General features: G+C 36.3%; 1 protein-coding gene across 1 annotated transcript in view; it reads right to left on the bottom strand.

The window, feature by feature from the left end:
* si:dkey-12j5.1 (probable assembly chaperone of rpl4) overlaps window positions 1-20721 on the bottom strand; it is a 74444-nt gene that overhangs the window by 8046 nt on the left and 45677 nt on the right. Inside the window, exons 9-10 of the mRNA XM_046877270.1 lie at window positions 8458-8511; window positions 4989-5102 (exon numbers count right to left, since the gene is read on the bottom strand). Of these exons, the coding sequence (XP_046733226.1) occupies window positions 4989-5102; window positions 8458-8511 (168 nt within the window). The remainder of the gene's footprint in view (window positions 1-4988; window positions 5103-8457; window positions 8512-20721) is intronic.

The following is a 20721-nucleotide window of genomic DNA, read 5'->3' as shown; positions in this document are numbered from 1 at the left end:
AAACCTTAAAAAAACCTTATTCAAGGGGGCATTTGATAGGTCCTCATTACGAAAACAGCAAGATTGGAATGGAATGAAATAAAATAAAATAATATGGAATAGAATAGAATGAAATAAAATGAAATAGAATAGAATAGAACAACATGGAATGAAATGGAACGAAAAAGAATAGAATGGAATGAATTAGAATGGAATGAAATCAATTAGAATAGAATAGAATAGAATAGAAAAGAATAGAATAGAATATGGAATGGAATAAAATAGAATAGAATGGAATATAATATGTATATATTTGCAAGAACTTGCATTAAACAAATTATTTACTATATTATAGTATCTGGAGCAAATCATATTTATACAATCCTGTATTTAATTTGAGCAGTTGAGGGTTAAGGGCCTTTCTCAGGGGCCCAGTAGTGTCAGCTTTGTAGTTTTATGAATTGAGCTCACAACTTCTAACCAGAAATCCAACATCTTAACCAGTAACCTGAAACCTTAAGAACCCTTATTCAAGAATTTCAAGAAACCTTAGCAATATTCTATAAAGGAAATGCACATTATTTGTAGTGTATATAACATTTAAATGTTTTTCTTCATTATGCAGTCTTATTAATAAACAAAACATTTATTTTTATATTTTTATTATTTTTACATTTTTTCTAGCATTTCTAGACTAATGGCCAAAATCATTTAGATATTTACATAACCGTTGAGTGTCTCTTTTTTATCTTCAGACATGTAAACATGTTTTATGGAGCTGTTTAACTTCTCACTTGCTAAAAGTCTAACAATAAATGCTTCATTTTGTCCAACACATATCACATGCATTATCAGGCCAGTGAAGTTCACAAGAGATGATTCCAACGTACGGACCTCATCATGCTCACTTGCAGCATGCATGTTACTGGCACATTTCACAACAGTTATGCCGACAAATTTCTCCGTTTGCCCAGAGAGCAAACGAGACATGGAGATTGAAAAAAAGAGACTTCAAAGTCGGTGTCGAGCAGGAGGCAGAAAATCAATGGCGGATAGCAACCGAAGTTGAATTTGAACTGCGCCGGGAGCCACAGACTGTGACGGAGAACAGAGAGAGCAGCGAAAAAAAACTTGGAAACAGGAAGAGAAGGTACAAAGGCAAGGTGAGACATTGAATCTGTAGGGGTGAAAAGAGAACTGGAAAAGAAAAAAAGAAAAAAGAAAAAGAAGACAGAGAGAAAGAAAAACGAAACATAAAATGAATATCACCATACCGCATACATGCTAAACGAAGTGGCATTGTTACCTGCCAAAATGATTACGTTATACATTACATTATTATTACATTATTATAATTGAAAAGATACATACAGTACAGACCAAAAGTTTGGACACACCTTCTCATTCAAAGAATTTTCTTTATTTTCATGACTATGAAAATTGTAGATTCACACTGAAGGCATCAAAACTATGAATTAACACATGTGGAATTATATACATAACAAAAAAGTGTGAAACAACTAAAAATATGTCATATTGTAGGTTCTTCAAAGTAGCCACCTTTTGCTTAGATTACTGCTTTGCACACTCTTGGCATTCTCTTGATGCCTACTTTGAAGAACCTACAATATGACATATTTTTAGTTCACTTTTTTGTTATGTATATAATTCCACATGTGTTAATTCATAGTTTTGATGCCTTCAGTGTGACTCTACAATTTTCATAGTCATGAAAATAAAGAAAACTCTTTGAATGAGCAGGTGTGTCCAAACTTTTGGTCTGTACTGTATATATAATATACTGTACGTATGCCATGAACACTGCTGAGTTCAATATACAATGGAGTTTGAAAGCTTATAAAAACTTCAGAATGATCTAAATTTCTGCACAAATGCAATCTAGTATGACCCCTTGTGTAGCATAGATGATTCTGAACGCTTCCTCTAGCTGTCCTGCACATTGGAGGAACTTGAGGCCATTTCTCAGACTAGAAAAACAGATTTTGAGGCTGATGTAAAGGTGTTTTATTCTAGAGCGTTCACTAGCTTACAGGCACAAGCGTATACAATCATCATAATAATCACTTTACTGTATAAGTAACTAAAATCACCATAATTTGACTCATAACCATTAACTGAGTACTGTGACTGTGACAGTCAAGTGGAGTGCATTAAAAACGTGTGCTGCGCAGCCTGCTGTGGATTAAATCATACACAGGGATGAAGTAGTGCGATAAGATGACATTTTTATGAATGAATAATAATTCCTATGGGGAAGAGAGAGAGAGAAAGAGAGAGAGAAAATTATGTGCGTCTGTGCTACGTCTTTACTAGTAATTAAGCAGATGATGTTAATTCTTTGTGCCTTTTTTTCTATTATTATTTATATTCTTTAGTTTGTTACTAAAGTTGTGTGTGGGCAGAGTACACGGTCAACCGGCAGCATCCCAAGTCACGGATGAAGGCAATATATAATCCTCATCGTGTGAAAATGATATCGTTTAATGAAGTGCTATTATGTAAACTGTGTGTTTGCTAACTTCGTTCTGTGGTGACTCAGTAACAGTACTATACGTTTAAATGATTGTTTTTAATGTTTGTATATTTCATGTATGCACATATTTCATATTTTAACTTACACACTCATTTTTTAACTAACATTGTCAATACAATGTTGTATTATAATTTATAAAGATTTTTTTATGCATGGTTGTCATCTTGCAATGTGCAATTATCATTAAAAAAATACAAATGTTGATTTACACAAATTAGCTCACATTGCATACAACCCAGCATAAGGAAAAATCCAGCATGCACTCCTCAACAAGCAGCTACTATAAGCTTTATAAAATGTCAAAATCTATGAAATTTTAACTCAATATGTGGCAAAACATCTACCGTAATTTCCGGACTATAAAGTGCACCCATATATAAGCCGCACCCACTAAATTTTACAAAGACTTTTGTTTTGAACATAAATACGCCGCACCTGTCTATAAGCCGCACTGTCTATTTCTACACTGAAACTTATAAACTTTACACAGACTTTAACGAAAGACAGTGTCTGCTACACGGCTTGTATCTAAACAGTAGCCTACCAAGAAAGTCATTGTTCACTGTCTTCCTCCTTCCTTTCACAACTATTTCTCTCCAGAGTTTTTCTTTTGACAGTCCGAGTAAGCGGCAGGTCAAACGTCAGAGGAACCTCATCCATATGTATGATGTGGTGTGGCTCGATTCAGTGGGAGCGCATCTGATTTAATATACAGAGTTTCATTGGTTCACCTGAACCCGTTCAGCAATTTCATTGGTCTAATGTTATGGGTCTCAGTTTTTTTGGCTTGAAGTTTGTGAAACCGGGAAAAACCCAGGAAAAATCCATAAATTAGCCGCTTCATTGTTTAAGCCGCGGGGTTCAAAGAGTGGAAAAAAAGTAGCGGCTTATAGTCTGGAAAATACGGTAATTAAATTATAATTTTTTATCCGGTTAAAGAAAATTCGGAAAAGAATAATCGTCTGATTAATCGATTATCAAATCAATTGTTAGCAGTTTATTTCATATTAATAATGATTGCTCTGAAAAATACACTTTAAAAATCACTCACATAAAAATATTTCAAAGAAGTTTCGCCTCGATATCGACGATACTCGTCTTGATAGCTTTTGGTATCGGATTGAAAATAAAATAATTGCCCTCCCTCCCACACACACATGCACACACACATACACACACACACACACACACACAAAATTACACAAACCACTGCATAACCTTTTGCAAAGTTACTTGTATGTCTTTAATAGACATTGTTCCTACAAGTCATTTTATACATTTTTTGAATAAAACCCTTACAACATACAACGTTATGTAAAAGATAAGAAAAATCAGGCTTTGTGCACAGGGGAATTCTCATGCTGGAACAGGTTTGGCCCTCAGAGTTCAAGTAAATGGGAATATTGAATGATACACATCCAAAGCCATGTTATACGGTTGTGTGCCTGCAACTCTGAGAAAGAAGCAAACATGGCTGGGAAAGTCAGGTGCCCCAATATGTTTTATTCATGTAGTGTATTTGTCAATCTAATTGAACAATTATATGATCAAAAATATGAGAAAAATCAATAAAAACAGAAGCAACTTAGGTGCACATACCACAAATTTTGTTGTTACACTAATATTTTATTTCTGGTAAAAAAGTTAACTGAACCCTTGCTTATTTTGCAAAGACTTTTGCCATTTGGTCTTCTCTCTGAAGGTCATGAGTTCAAAGTCAATTCTAGTTTGCACTGCTGGATGACTAACAATGCTTTGGCACACTATTAAAGTTGCTCTATTTTTTTTTTTTTTTCATCAAAACAAATGAAGGATGCCTTCCAGAGGAGTTGTAGGTCACTTAAAAAACGGTTACACCGAAAGGAGTCTAGAAATGGACATAGAAACACTATGTATGTGCCAGTGATTCATTGTATATGGCTCAAGGATAAGAAAGGAGCAAATCCTCCTTTAGAAAGACAGACGAGGTGAAACAGAGTGACGGAGCGAAGGACGGCGCATGACTGATCGTACAGGCGTAGGAAGTGAGGCAATCGAAGAAACAGAAAGGGAAGGAGGGGGTGGGGGGTGGATATGTGAAAGACGAAGAGTGCACATGGTGTCTTCACAGGGAGCTGAACTCCAATAACATCAAAAGGCCATTACAGGAATTGAAAAGACGGAGAACAAGAGGAAGAAAATAAACTAGCCTTTCCCTTTATATACCTCTCCCTAGAAACTCTCATTGCTTTTCTCCATCACCCCAACTTTTGATTTTCATTACCCATGTCTGTGTCTCTCGACTGCCAGCGGCGCGAGAGACATTTCACCACGGTGTGAAAACAAAGGAATCGAAAGAAGGCCAAGAAAAGTGCGTTAAAAAAAATAAAAATAATAATAACACTACAAAGTGCAAATATCAGCTGAATAAAAAGAAAAAAAAGATGACCTCAGATGTTTTTGTCTGTGTGATTACCTTTTTTGCTTTTGTAAGGTAGATTCTGGAGGATTTTTTCAAGCTTTCAGAGTCTTCTGTACTTCCAGGCTTGTCCAGTTGGAGATAATACAACCATCCTAACAAATACCACACCTGAAGAATGAAGAACCATAAAAATAGTTATACAACGGTTTATAATCAAAATAATCCAAATTATTATCTCTTTATCATGGTGTATTCAAAAATGTAAATGTGTACAAGAACATATACATTGTTGCTATAGCAACAGCTAATTTACAAGGACGTATGATGGCTAAGGCACATAATCTATGGCTATTAATAAACAAAATGTTTTTTCTATAAGGATATATTCAATAATTATGAATGGAGTCTCCAGTTGCAGCATTTTATAACTTCGCCATAGGGCACAGGGAGAAAAAAGGTGTACAAATTTAAATAAAAATCAGGACGCATGTTGTTCATTAACATTTTTTGAAAAGAAAACAAAAGCAACATCACACTGGCACACACTCGAATGATCTGAATAAAATAAAAGTAAAGCAAATTTAGTGTTAAGTTTTGATTCTTTTCAGAGACTAACAGTGGGTGGATTCTTTCCTGCTTGAACATTGATGGAATGCTTTTGAGCTTCAATTTGTCTTCATAAGGGAAAACTATGTATAGACAAATTCAAACAAAACAGAGACATACATTCTTCAACCATGCATCCATCCATCCATCCATCCAACCATCCATCAGTTATATCATCAATCAATTAATACACCTGTACATCAATTAATTAATCCTTCCAATCATCCATCAAACTATTCAATCACCCATCCATCACCTAAACCATCCATCCATCCATCACCTGAATCATCTACCCATCGTACAATTCATCCATCATATAATTAAATAATCAATCCATCCATCTGTCCATCAATTAATCCAACCATCCCTTAAATAATTCAATCATCCATCCATCCATCTATCCATCCATCCTTTCTTCCATTCATCCATCCATCCAACCATCAATCAATGAAATAATTAACTCATCCATCCATCAAAACATCTCACGGATCAATTAAATGATCAATTAATGATAAACCATTCACCCACCTATTCATCAATTAAAGCAACCATTTTCTTAGATCTTTAGGATCTTTAGGAGGTTTTCATGTCTCAGTTTAACCCAAATTTTGGTAGCAATTGTTCGGTGTAATGTACAGTGGATATTTAGTTTTAAATTTTTAGTTTTTTTACACACCATTTAAGCAGAATTTATTTATTTGGAATTGACATGGTGAGGTAAAGGTACATGGAAAACAGTTAAGAAAACACAAAACCATTAAACATAATAGGGAGAACAACAGTAGAGTAAAGAATATTGCTGATTTATGAGTGATGTCTTTCAGTGCTGGATCGCAGAGTGCGGTGGTTCTTATTTTACATATTGTACATATTGCATATACGTAGTGATACACCAAGCAAGATCAATCACTAGGCCTAGAAGAGAACTTTTCTTGACAAGAACACTAACTCATTTGTGCAGCAAAACAGGAGGGAAACGGGGTGCTGGAGGAGGAGGATTGCTCGACAGATAACCGACACTTGTAACAACGATTTAGTGCAGCAAGCAGTGAGCAATTCATCAATTTCCATTAAGACACACTAGATGCAAATCTCTCAACATCAGGATCATATCACTGAAGAGATATTTTTCAGACTCTGACTTATGTTTTCAATTTCTGACATGTTTACGCTGCACATATTTGCTGAAATTTGATACATACTGCATTATTTCTTCACAGAGAATAACTCATACTGCATGTGTGTTTCTTGTACAATGCCTCATGGCGCAGGTCCACACATTATGTTATACCTTACATTTGGATACCTAAATACCTCACAACACAGTTCAACACTCAAATACCTCACAACACAGTTGGACACTGACATATGTCTCAAGAGTGTTAGACACTAAAATACCTGACAACAAATTTAGACACTTGTATACCTAACACAGTTGGACACTCATATACGTACATCTCAACACAGTTGGACAGTCAAATACCTTGTAACGCATTTAGACAAATAAAAAACCTCACAACGCAGTTGGACACTGATATATGTCTCAACAGTGTTAGACACTAAAATACCTGACAACGAATTTGGACACCTGTATACCTAACACAGTTGGACACTCAAATACCTCACAACGAATTTGGACACCCGTATACCTAACACAGTTGGACACTCATATACGTACATCTCAACACAGTTGAACCGTCAAATACCGTGTAATGCATTTAGACACTTAAATACCTCACAACGCAGTTGGAAACTGATATACGTCTCAATAATGTTGCACACTGAAATACCTCACAACGAATTTGGTCAACACAGTTGGACACTCATACGTCTTAACGCAGTTGGACACTGATATACTAGGTCTCACCAGTGTTGAACACTCAAATACCTCACAACGAATTTGAACACTCAAATGCACACAGTTGGACACTCATATACATACATCTCAACACAGTTGGACACTTGAATACCTCAACACAACTGGACAATTATTAGGTACACAATAATTTTTCTGTTTTTGTTATTTTACATCTTACACTAAAATAGAGTCCAAATCCTGCCAAAATCAAACAGACGAAGCTCAGATTATATGCTTACATTTGACTAAGGCAAAATGAATCTGTCCTAAAGGCAAGATTTCAGCAGGAAGTCATGTGACATGCTTTTCCCATTCATTTGGGTTTACAAGACTGTATATTTTTTTCATCAATTACCTCAGGGATGTTCTGTGTGTATCATGGTCATATCTCCTATTACAGAAACACATTTATTCCATTCTATAAATCTATTTAAGTCTCATGAAGTCTAAAGCACATAAGCACATACAACTGTTTTCAAGCATGGGAATGATTTATGTGCATGTGCCTCTGTGAGAGTGCGGGCAGATAGGGAAGTCATTTCCTTTAAAGACGGCATGTCGTTTTAGTGTAGCCTGTTATACGAGGTGACAGCGGCGCTGGCATCCGCGCGCACAGGTTCATAATTCCCACGGCTGATCAGTTAAACCTTCACACACATGTGGCTCCAGTAGTTCTCCAAACATACAGTATTTATCTAGCTTTCTAAGAAAGGCAATGTCAAAATCACTTTTCAAGCACACTAAAAATACATGATTGTTAAAGAAGGACCTGCCAAAAATGCACAAATTTCAAAAAGAGACAACACAGGACACTCGCAAAGCCGTTCATACATACAAGTGAATGATGGATGCATAAATGCTGGGTTTAAAAAGTCTGACTATCAATGACTCAATCACAAGTGCTTTTTTACACAATAAAATAAATAATAATATACTAAGAAATATCAGTAAATAGGTTGTTATCAATGCATTATTTTCCCAGGAAACTTAGAAAATGAAAACAAATGTGGAACATTTCAAACGATAGTAATAGCGTCGATTTCAGTGCAACTTACTCACCTGCACAACTTCATCGTCCTCCTCTAAGAGACCCTCCAACACATCTGTGGCCATCTGCGGAGAGAAATCCCATTCGTCATCACAGAATAATCTCAGTCACATTAATATTAACATTATAACAACTCTTGTAAGGTGACAGCTTTAAATACTCAATTCTGATTGGTCAAGCAGTGTATCGTTTTTTCTACAACTGCACAACTCCGGGAGCGATTCCAGCTAGCCAGGAAAGTCACATGGTTTAGCAGTTTATAGTAAAAAGTTATCAATGTTTTTCAAGAAATGTTTAGTCAGCATTTTTAGAAGGCATCTCCAGTGACCTAACATTCAGAACTTAAAAAAAAAGGTCTGTACTTGGAAAACAATTATGGGATATTTGCAAAAACAATACGTGTCGTGATCTTGGGATTAACAATGTTTAAATTTAGAAATTAAGATAAAACAAATAAAGGGGAAAAAATTGCTTGGGCATACAACAGATTCCATAAACAACTGGTTATTGCTACAGGGAGGTGGAAGCTCAGTGGTTAAGGCTGTGGGTGACTGATCGAAATGTCAAATGGTTTTAGCCCCGGCATCACCACTGCTGCCACCCTTGGGCCCTTGAGCAAGGCCCGTAACTCTGTGCTCCAGTGATGCTGTATCATGGCTGACCCTGTGCTCTGACCCCAGCTTCCTAACATCACTGAGGTATGCGGGGGAAAAAAATTCACCTTTACCTTTAATTAATCTGAAACAAAACTGAATATGAAGGTAAAATGAACAACGTTGATTTGTGGTCATTTACAGATGATCTTTATCAGGTTAAAAAAAAAAAGCACTAGTAAATTCTTTCCACTCTGCAGCCAACATGCATAGGCAGTTATTTATAATCATATATGACTAAACCCTATCTTCCTATAGGATAACGGTGCTGTTTAAATCCAAAACAAATATGATGCTGATATTTTACACAAGCATTTAATAATACTTGATATAATGATATATATATATATATATATATATATATATATATATATATATATATATATATATATATATATATATATTTTTTTTTTTTTTTTTTTTTGCCTCGAGCAGGCATCTTTAGAACAAAAAAACAAGAAAAATCTTTGTAAGGCCAACCATCTTTACAAATCAGAATCAAATCCTCTAACCAGAAAGCAGGCTGAATCCAAAACAGTGTGCTGCCCGTTTAGTATTCGCTTTGCAACTCAATTTGGAGGCAAGCAGCCCTGAAGTTTTCACCGTCCTGGCTTTTAGATTCATGTTCAATGACGGTTCACAAATCCGTCTAAGCTAAAGATGTATTAGTCAATAAATTAGCCAGGACTCTACCTGCTAAAGAATCAAGAACGTATGTGAAGCTGCTCTATTACATGCTTGGCTGTCTGGAGCTAATCCACTAGAAACCATATAGCCTGCGGATTATCGTTATGGAGAGGAAATTAAAGGATTAAAACTCTTATAAGGGTTTTTTTACAATGAAAAAAGAACGGTAAAGAACTAGTCAAAACTGCAGCTGAAACAACTTCTGTGTCTGCATTAATCTAAGAATCTAAGCCATTGCTTTTCCTGTTTACACCTATGGGCATCTATTTGTTTGCCACCCCATTCTTTTTTCAATCACTTAACACTCACAACTGACTACTAAGTCTGGTTAAACAAGAAGGTATTACAGACCTCATTAAACTTATTTTTCAACCTCAGGATGACCAGTTTTGACCAGACACCTCTACCTTAAACTGTCCAATTGTGCAGTATCTAATAAAACCAACTCCTTAAATCATGGCACTACGAGCAACATTGAAGTCCAATGGGGACTTTTAATTTTAGAGGAATAAAAACACATGCTAGCGTGCAAATGCCTCCTATTACTAATAGGCAGAGCACGTTATTCAAGATGGCAGCCATCTTTTGAAAGAAGGCATAAAACCACCGGATATCTACAGAAAACTTCATGCACAGTACGGAGATGAGACACTTGAATGGTGTAAATGTTTCAAAGATGGCCGTACGTCCATCAGTGCTTATTCCGGTCAACGGATATCCTAAAATGGTTCAGGCGTACTGGCAAATCTTTCTGTCGGATCTTTCCAGGCATCAGTTAAACACTGGGATACGTGTATAAATGTAGCAGGGGAGTATGCTGAAAAGAAAAAAAAAATTTAATTATAAATTCCACTCCCTCGTATATACAGTACCCTCCACTAATACTGGCACCTTCATTAAATGTGAGTAAAGATGGCTTTGAAAAGTTTTGTCTTTGTGCAAAATATATATGTCCCACAATTATTGGCACCTCTATGTGTTAATTGGAGTAAAATATATATGAAGCATCTTCCCATAAATCTTTTTTTAGTACACCTTGGTTGTGATAGAAGAGTATCTGCAAGAGTGAAAGGAAAAGTTTATAGGACTATGGTGAAACAGTGGCATTGAGTAAAAGACAGGAGGTGGAGCTGAAGGTAGCAGATGTTGAGGTTTTCGTTGGAAATGATAAGGATGGACAGGATTAGAAACGGGTTTATTAGAGAGACAGCGCATGTAGGATGTTTTGGAGACAAGGTCAGGGAGGCGAGATTGAGATGGTTTGGACATGTGCAGAGGAGGGACGCTGAGTATATTGGTAGGAGAATGCTGAGGATGGAGCCACCAGGAAGGAGGAAAAGAGGAAGGCCAAGGAGGAGGTTTATGGATGTGGTGAAGGAAGACATGCAGGTAGTTGGGTTAAAAAAAGCAGAGGACGGGGTGGGTATGGAGATGGATGATCCGCTGTGGCAACCCCTAATGGAAGAAGCCAAAAGAAGAAGAAGAAGAAGCAGTACACCTGGTTAAATAGAAAAATATAAGTATAAGGTTATATCTTTATATATATATATATATATATATATATATATATATATATATATATATATATCTTTATATATATATATATATATATATATATATATATATCTTAGTTATTCATCAAAATGGACCACTGAAGAACTTCCATGAGCATACACCTGATGAGCTGAGGTAAATGCTTTTATAAGCTGCCGAATAATGAAGCCAAAGGAAGCCAAGTTAAACTCAATTTAGAAACCTGAACCACAGGTTGATGTAAAGAATATAGAGCCCAGAAAATCAACTTAAGTGCCCATGCAAGGCATCCCTGAATAACTGCAATCTTTCTATGTATATACTAAGCTATCTTATGAACTAAGTACAGCCTTAGTCATTATATTTCCTATTAAAATTAGCAGCTTCCTGATGTCATTTTCTTTTTCTTCTTTAGACACAGCATACTTTTCATATGCACACGGGGTCGTTGGTTATAAGGGGAATTAGGGTAAAGTCTCACAGGCTGTTATTCAATTAAAATACTTTCATTCATATCGTGAATTAATTGCGATCTCCTAGAACTTGCAGCCAAAAATGAATAGTTCACGCAGTTCCTTCCTGTACGTTAATGCTGGTGTGAGGTCACCTCTACCGAATATCCACTTGACAGCAGCTGATTCACCGACACGTGGAGGGAATGTCATTTTTTATACCATTGTGAAAAAAACTTTTACAATTTCAAAGACAGATGGAGAAAAGAGTGGGTAAGTGTGAATCAGTGAGGGATGCCGGAAAGAAGAACGAGAGCAGGGGGCATCACTCAGTGGTTACATAATTTAAAGTACTGACCAGCCAACTTACGATCCTGCAGGGCCATAAAATTTAGTCTGGGCTAAATAACAGCATATTTAATGTGACATTTCTGACAGATCCAATGTACCAAAACTGCACTATCAACCTCCCTGGTACGTGCTGGTTTGAGTCAATGTGTGTGTACGTGTGCAGGTGTGTAAGAACTTATTCACAGCCATACGTGCAAGCTCATAACACAATGAATATTTTACATTACAACATTAATCAAAGACAACATGGCTACACGGCTGCCGCAAGAGAGCTCGGAAAATCTTCAATTAAATCTAGCCTTCGGAATTATAGCGACACAATAATTACTTTAGGGAATGATTTTTATTCACACACACTCTCGCAGGTCCCTGTGCTGTTACTCAAAAGATGTTGCTGATAAAAGCAGAAGAAAAAAAACATGCAAAGAGGCAGCAGGAAACTGATCATAAGAGACACCCAAATTGAATGTCTTAATCTGCTTTAAAAATGTATGTGGCTACAAATTTAACACTCAATTTCTTTCGGTATTGTCGGAATCGCGACTTCACATAATGAATTGCGAATGTAGTCTCTGTGAGCCAGTAGAGATAAATATATTATATACTATTTATCTAAAATATATATTTATCTAAATAAAGATTTAAGAGTTGAGTTACGGGTAGGTAGAAATCTGAATTGTCTCTAATAGTGTAATTCAATTGATATGTGTTCTCTGGGGATTTGTATCTCCATAATTGAGGCCGATGCGATTCGCATCTCAATGCATAGCCTGGAATATAATACATTAATGACGCGTATGAAGCAGCTACCGACGCGATACGATTCACGATACAGTGATCCGATTTCAATTTTATTCCACACGATATGATTTAATGCAATACTATGCAATGGAAAAAAATATGATGCTTTGCGATTAAATATGGTATAGATAGTTCGCTTTTATTTCTTGGTTCAGACAGACAGCAAATCATAAATTTCCTTAAGACTTTTGTTGTGTCTACATTAAGATGCAGCTCTACCTCTGCCATGTTAATCTATATTCTATGTGACTCTCAGGACACGCCTCAGTAGTGTCGATACGTGATTCAGGTAGCAGCAGCGGTGCTGGGAGAACGCGCTCGAGGAAAGGGTTAGCGAGGAGAAATCAATGTACATATAAAATTTGGTCACTTTAAATGAAGGTATGGCATATTTACATTTACATTTGCGCCATTTAGCAGACGCCCTTATCCAGAACGACGTACAAAAGTGCTTTGAGTCTCTAGTAATGAATAAATCTACACTGGTACGCAAGATTACAAACTTAATATAAATACAACCCTAGAATTCTACAAAATGTAAAAAATTGTTTTAGGAAAGTGCTAATTTAAGTATCTACTATTAATTATATATAAACAGTTTTTTACTGATGCAAATATGTTAAAAACGAAGCATCCCGATACAAATGCTAACTTGTGTCTGACACACACTTTTTTAAAACAGCACATAGTTCACACAATTTTAAGCTGATGCGTCGAAGCGAATCAGTGAATCTTACCGTCCCTAGTGTTTATACAGTATTATGTGCCTGTACGAACATTATCATTTCTACAATAACAGCTTATTCACAGAAACTTGTTTTATGGACATACACTGATCAGCCATAACATTAAAACCACTGACATGTAAAGTGAACAACATTGATTTTCTGAATAAAATTGCATCTGTCGAGAAGGGTGTAGATGAGGTAATAATCCAGACAAAATCGTTGTGGGATTTTGTCTGGCCCACGTTTGACAATTTCTCTCTTTTATTGGTCAACATTTCTGGTCGATGTGCCCAAACTTCAGAAAGCAGTTTCACTTACACAAAATCTAGCATTAATTGTGATATCTTAAAGAGAAAACAAATCTTCATCTGATGGTCTTCTCCTTAGAGTTCTTGCTGCTGCAATGATTTTTTTATTTTTTATTTTTGCAAAGCTTTCTGCATAAGGATCTATGATTTCATGGTTGCTTGCAAGAGCCCTGGTGAGCCAGGGTTACAATTTGGGTCAAAAAGGGCTCGATTTCTTTATTTTATTCATCAATCTCGATTAACTAGGTTGATAACGATATATTATTCAGAAGGAGAACAGGTCGGTCAAACTCAAATTCGACTCAACTCAAAGCTGATTTGTTGGAAACAAGAAAAATGGACAAGCATAAGAATCGTAGTGATTTTGAATAGAACGAAATTGTGCTGGCTAGAGGACTGGGTCTAAAAAAAGAGGGCGAATTGAACTTAAACGAAGTGAAGACTAACCACTTGTGTGAGAACTTTTCTGTTGATTGTTACATGTTGCTGGGTCTGCATACAGCCATTCCTGGTAAAAAATGTATCTAAAGATTCTTGTTCAAGAACAATCATATTAATTTCTCTTAGTTTGCTAAAAGTCTGTGTGATCTCAGGTCTGTACTGCTAACAGGATGCTCACAGAATTAATCAATAATATTGTTGTAGAACTTTAATCAGGTGTGCAGATCTGATGTATGATTTTAATCCCAGTTCGTGAAACCTTACATCAGTGTGTAGGAATAGTTTTGTGGGTACGCACTTTTCTACGCAATAAATAGAATTTAACATTGAGGGTGTGCATATATTTCAATATGCTTATGACCATGAGTATAGTAAAAACAAAAACAGTGCAAAAAGTGCCATTGCAGGAAACTGCAATGCATACTAATTATCATCTCAGAATAATTAAGTAATTACTGTTTTTAGTGCTCATAATGTAAAATGCAGAAAAAATGTGTATATAAGAAAGATTGAATTTCTTGTGATGGCTTGTTTGAGAATTTAAATTATGCAGCTTTGTTTTTTTTTTTTAGGACCAACCAAAACCATATGCTGAGAACTGTAATGAATGGACATTTGTTCCTGCCAAGATGAGGATGGGATCGCTTTTGAGTCGGTTTCCTCACAAGGTTTTTTCCCCTCACGTCTCGGGGAGCTTTTCCTTGCAACGGTTGCCACTGGCTCGCTTATTTGGGACAAATGTACAATTATAAGGAACAAACGTATACATTCTTTTCTAAATCTTTGTGATGCTGCATTGAGGCATTGAGACAATGTCCATTGTTAAAAGCGTGATACGAATAAAAATGTATTGAATTGAACATGCTGAGAAGTGGGTAATCAGTCAATTTTGTTTGTCCAGTTCATTTTTACTTGATTTCTATTTAAAGGCATTCCAAAGAGAAATTACAATTAAAATAAAGACTTATCTTCAGACTGCATTTTTGCATTTTATTTAGCAGTCTGCTCATGCTAGGTTGGAGCCCCTCTGATTCATTTGTGTGCTGGTAACAACAGCTGCTGATGCTAGTGTTTTATGGTGAGACAATATTTTAAAGGACCTTAAATGGAGAGGTTCGGAAAAAAACTCATAAGCTAAGAAAGGTGAGGGAATACAGGAGAATACAGCGAGGTTATATTCTAAACTGCACACTTATCAAGACAGTCAAAGACATTGGCGGATTATGTTTATTGCCTGACCCCCTGATACCAGTCCAGTCAATGTACAGATAAATTACCTTGGGAGCTACTTTGGAATCATCACCCTGACCAACAGCATTGGGAGTTGCATTCACAATTGTATGTATGTTTTATTAATATTAATATTGTTCATTGAGGTCCCCTGGTGGTCTAGTGGTTAGGATTTGGCGCTCTCGTCGCTGCGGCCCAGGTTCGATCCCCGGTCAGGGAACCAACCCCAGCCACTTCTTTCGGCTTCTCCCATTAGGGGTCGCCACAGCGGATCATCTGTATTCGTGATGGCTTGTGCAACCCTAATGGGCGAATCCTAACCACTAGACCACCAGAGAACATTTTTGGATCTACACTATACGGACAAATGTTGGGGACACCTGACCACAATATCCGTATGTTTCTCTTGGACATCTAATACCAATTTTAGTCCGCATTTGCCTTTATAATAAACTCCACTCTTCTGGAAAGATGAATTACCTGTATTCCTGTCACTCACACTGCTAAACATTACATTTCTAAAACCAGCAGTGGCAAGAAAGCATGCCAAGTATAATTTGGAAAATAGGATGAACACACTTTCTTCACAGCATTCTTTTTAGATTATTTCTCCCTGAAAAATGCCTTTTATGTAAATCATTTTGTTTTGCTCTACTTCATGCATAAGTATCTTTATTTCATTGTCGATGATGCGCATGCTTAAGACCTTCTTGGAACCAAGCAGCATCATGTTATGCTGTTAACCATATATGGTGATTTAAAGCTGTTTCTTTGTTTATTAAGCTTCAACGTCATGTTAGCTTCAAGGCTATAAACATGACAAGACATGGCTAATCATCAAATCTATTACATTTAAATTACTATATAAGAAATTCCAACTTCATATGAGACAAAAAACTTAAACCAAATTCAGGTGATACATTATGAAAGAGCCCTCGTAAACATGTTTCTGAGTAAAATCGTTTCCTGGCAGTATCGCAAAAGTTACAGTCCAACAAGATGTGTTTAATTGTCAAGGAAACTTAACATGAGAGACATAATCGAGGAGCTTCAGCCATCAGTAGAAACTAAATTGGCACCTTGATTTGAAACTATAACAAACATTAGTACTAAGGTTAATTTCATACAATTTCATGTTTTTGTGCAGGTCCTATTCCTTCTGCTATTTGTTTGTGATGTATTGGTTAATAAACCTTAAGGTCTGAGGTCAGAAGGTGGTATTTCACAGTTAGGCCATGCACAAGTACATCAGAATGTATGGGATTAACAACCAGTAACAGAACTCAAACACACTCAATACATACACATCCATGTCTACTGCACCACCCATATTATTTTATAATCACACTATAACTGTTTACGTGCTGTTTCTCTCGATTGCTGCTCTTGCTGTTTTGCACAATATTGTGTGTAGCTTTACATATTACATCATATACAGTATACAGTAGGTTCACCGGTCAGCACTATTATGTGTTTTGTGTATCTGTCCCGCACTTTCTTGTATTGTCTGTTGCACTGTTTGCACACGATGCATTTTATGTGGCTCGGACAATGTACTTTAGTTCTTAGCTCTGTGTTGTGTATGTAGTTCTATATTGTGTGATGTAGCTCTATGTTGTTTTAGGTAGCACTAGGGTTCTGGAGAAACGTCGTCTCTTTTCAACTGTCAAGTGAAGTTTATTTCTATAGCGCTTTTCACAACAGATTTTGTCTCAAAGCAGCTTTACAGAATTTAAGAGTTAAGGTGAACGATGTGTATTTATCCCTGATGAGCAGCCATGGTGACTGTGGCAAGGAAAAACTCCCTTAGATGTTATGAGGAAGAAACCTTGAGAGGAACCAGACTCAAAAGGGGAACCCGTCCTCATTTGGGTGACATCAAGAGTGTGATTATAGTCTTTAAACAATACAGAACACTGGAGAGTGAGAACTAACATGAGCACTGGAATGTAAGATTATAAGTAATGTCCTTTCTACTGTCTTTTTTACAGTTATTTGAGATTATGGAACCAGAAGCTACTGAGCAACTCATGAAATAGCTCAACTTTTGCGATCATTATAGATCCAACACCAGCTTCTTCATGCCAGAGCCTTTAAACACTCAAAGAGGTACGATGTCTAAACTCCACATGAGGTGGAATCCAAATGGCGCTGGTACGTCTCTAGACGTTTCGGGATGTTTGCGGGTGGGCTATATAAGCTTGAAATGACAATAAAAGCTTTTTGACGACTACTCAATGGCCACTAATTTTGATGTGCATTTCATGTGCACTAACAAAACTTTTTATACACTAATATTACTTTCTTTACACATGTGTTGATAAATGAGACTGTCCTGTGTTTAGCCTCTCAACTAATTTATGCCAGGTCTGCAGACACATGGTGCACTTTGCAATTTTTCTTTAACACGTTCTTATAAACGGCTGTAAAAAAAAAATAAAAATAAATAAAAGATCCATCAATGAAAGCCGCTACAGCTAAAAGCAAATTCGCTTGCTCTTACAAAGACTGCCGAAGTGCAACAGAAGCAAAACATGAAAGAGCAGCTCAGTGAATAAACTAGCCAATGTCTATTTATATTCTCTCCATTTTTCATTTAGACGTGGTAACCGTCCAAAGGAAATCGTTGTGGGATTTTGTCACCGTTTTAATGAAGAAAAAAAATCCTTTATTTTAACTGGCCCACATTTGTCTATTTCACAATGGTATTGGTCAAGTCAACATTTCTGTCCAATGTGCCCAGACATCAAAAAGAAGTTTCACTTACAACATAATCTAGCTTTAATTGTGAAATCTCAGAGAAACATTAGAACAAAAACAAATCAATCTTCTTCATCTGAGCTCTTTCTTCTTAGATTGTTTTACTGCTGCAAAGAAAGTGCAAAACTCTCTGTATTGAGTGTCTTATTTCTTTTCTTTTCTTTTTTTGGGGCAATGCAGGGATTTTATGGTTGCTTGCAAGAGCCCTGATTTGCTAGGGCTACAGTGAAAATAATTATTATTTTAAGCCATCCGCTCTTTCTAGATTGGGGCCTCCCTGATGCATTTGTATGGTGGTAAAGACCACCACTGACGCTAGGGATTTTATTGTTGAAACAAATTTTTGTTTTTTTTAAATGGAGAGGCTCAGAAATACCCTAATAAACTGTGACAGCGGATTTTAAACTGTACACTTGCCACAAAAAAGGGAAAACATTAAGGTTCTATTCCAAATAGTACAATTATCTTAGACAGTCAAAGAGGCCGATTATGTTGATGGCCAGACACCCTGATACCGTTCCACAGCCACTGTATGGATGAATGACCTTTAAAGCACCTTATGACTGTACACACTGTCCAATATCATTAGGAGTTAAGTTATATTTTCACCACTGCCCAAGTATATAAAATTTGTATGTGCGGTTTTTAACATCCATTTCTATAATAACCCACCAGTTGCTGTTTTAATAAACTTCACTCTTTTTGTTGTCAAGGTTTGTGTCAATCTATCCACAAGGGTGTTATTTCAGTCAAGTACTAATGTAGGATGACTAAATCTGGGGTACAGTCAGCGCTACAATTCATCCCAAAGGTTTTTAAGGGTCAAGGTCAGAGATCTAAAAAAGGCCAATCAAAATCTTTCACTACAACCGATGTAAACCATATCCTCATAAAGCTGGCTTTGTGCACAGGGACATTCTCATGCTGGAACGAGTTTGGGTCTCCTGGATTAAGTGAAGGGAAAATTTTATGCTAGTTCATCCAGAGACATTCTATATAATTGTGTGCCTCCAACTCTGTGGTAACAATTAAAAAAAGAAAAATATATGGCTGTGTGCCAATACTTTTGTCAATATATTGTATAGCATGAAGTGAATAAATATCAAATATTGATCATGTGACCAAGTAATTAAACAGAAATGATCTTTTTAGCTAAAGTCTACTAAAAACCTATGTTAAAACTGCACTTCAATAAACAAACTTAAAAAAATACATTCCTGGTTATAGTTCAAGCAAGATTTTGGGACAAATTTAAATAAATGATTACAAAAATCTCTCTCTTTATGGACACTATTTAAAGTTTCTAAAAGGCACTAATGCAGATGATGTGGTGGCTCATCTGAAAATTATGATTCAGGAATTTCATGCCTTCTAGTTCAAAGGCAGAAATTTGATAAAATATGTCTATAGTCTAGTAAGTATAGACTATGTTAGATCTACAGGAGCTTCTGGGATATTTTTATCTGCCACATTCATCTCTGCCCTTGGTAGTTCCATCTTAACTGGTATTAAAGCTAAGAAGTCCAGGTCTGTGCAGCTCCATCTGCAACAGGTATTGGTCTAACGGAACTTAATCAAGAAAAAACTGGTATCAGGGCATAAACACGTATGCAGATAATTCAGGAACACCCCATGAAGGCTGTCTGATTACCCTTGACAGTGCAAAAATATCAAATTCACAGATGACTCTACAGTGCTCAGGCTCAAACCCAATATGCTGAGCCTTGCCTAGAGGAAGTAGATTCTTGGCTTAAACAACAACCTGGCTCTGAATGTCAGCAACACCAAATGGCTAATTAAAAAAAACAAGCATTAGGGAACCAAAGCAGACAAATTGGTAAAAGACTGGCACAAAAGTAGGGGTATTTATACACGCATGAAAACGAGTCTCAGCTAAAACGATCAGCGTTGGTTTTGGCGGGAACCGAAAATTCACAGACGGCATTACCCTGGAAAATCCCCCTAATCCTGATAAGTTAACTTTACAGCAGAGCAGTGATTTTTGTTGTTCATCAGTTGTAAATAATAAATACCCTGTCCTTTAATATATTGTTTAAATTTATCTGCATACTATTGACATTGTTAAAGGGAGCAAGCACGGAACTCGCGAGGGTTATGTTCCAAGACCCCCAGCGAGTTCCGAAAATCTGCGAATTGTGGACGCACCCCGCAATCCCTATGGTACCTTAGTGAATTCATCTAGACATTGTCACTTTAATTCAATAATTAGAATTTAATAATAAAATGATAATAATAAATAATTAAATTAAATTTTTTTATGAATTTGTTAGTGAAAATATAGTTTAAAATGTTATTCCTAACGTTCCTGAA

This window comes from Silurus meridionalis, chromosome 21 (assembly GCF_014805685.1).
Source record: "Silurus meridionalis isolate SWU-2019-XX chromosome 21, ASM1480568v1, whole genome shotgun sequence".
Classification (NCBI taxonomy): Eukaryota; Metazoa; Chordata; class Actinopteri; order Siluriformes; family Siluridae; genus Silurus; species Silurus meridionalis.
This window is presented reverse-complemented; position numbering and strand designations above follow the sequence as displayed.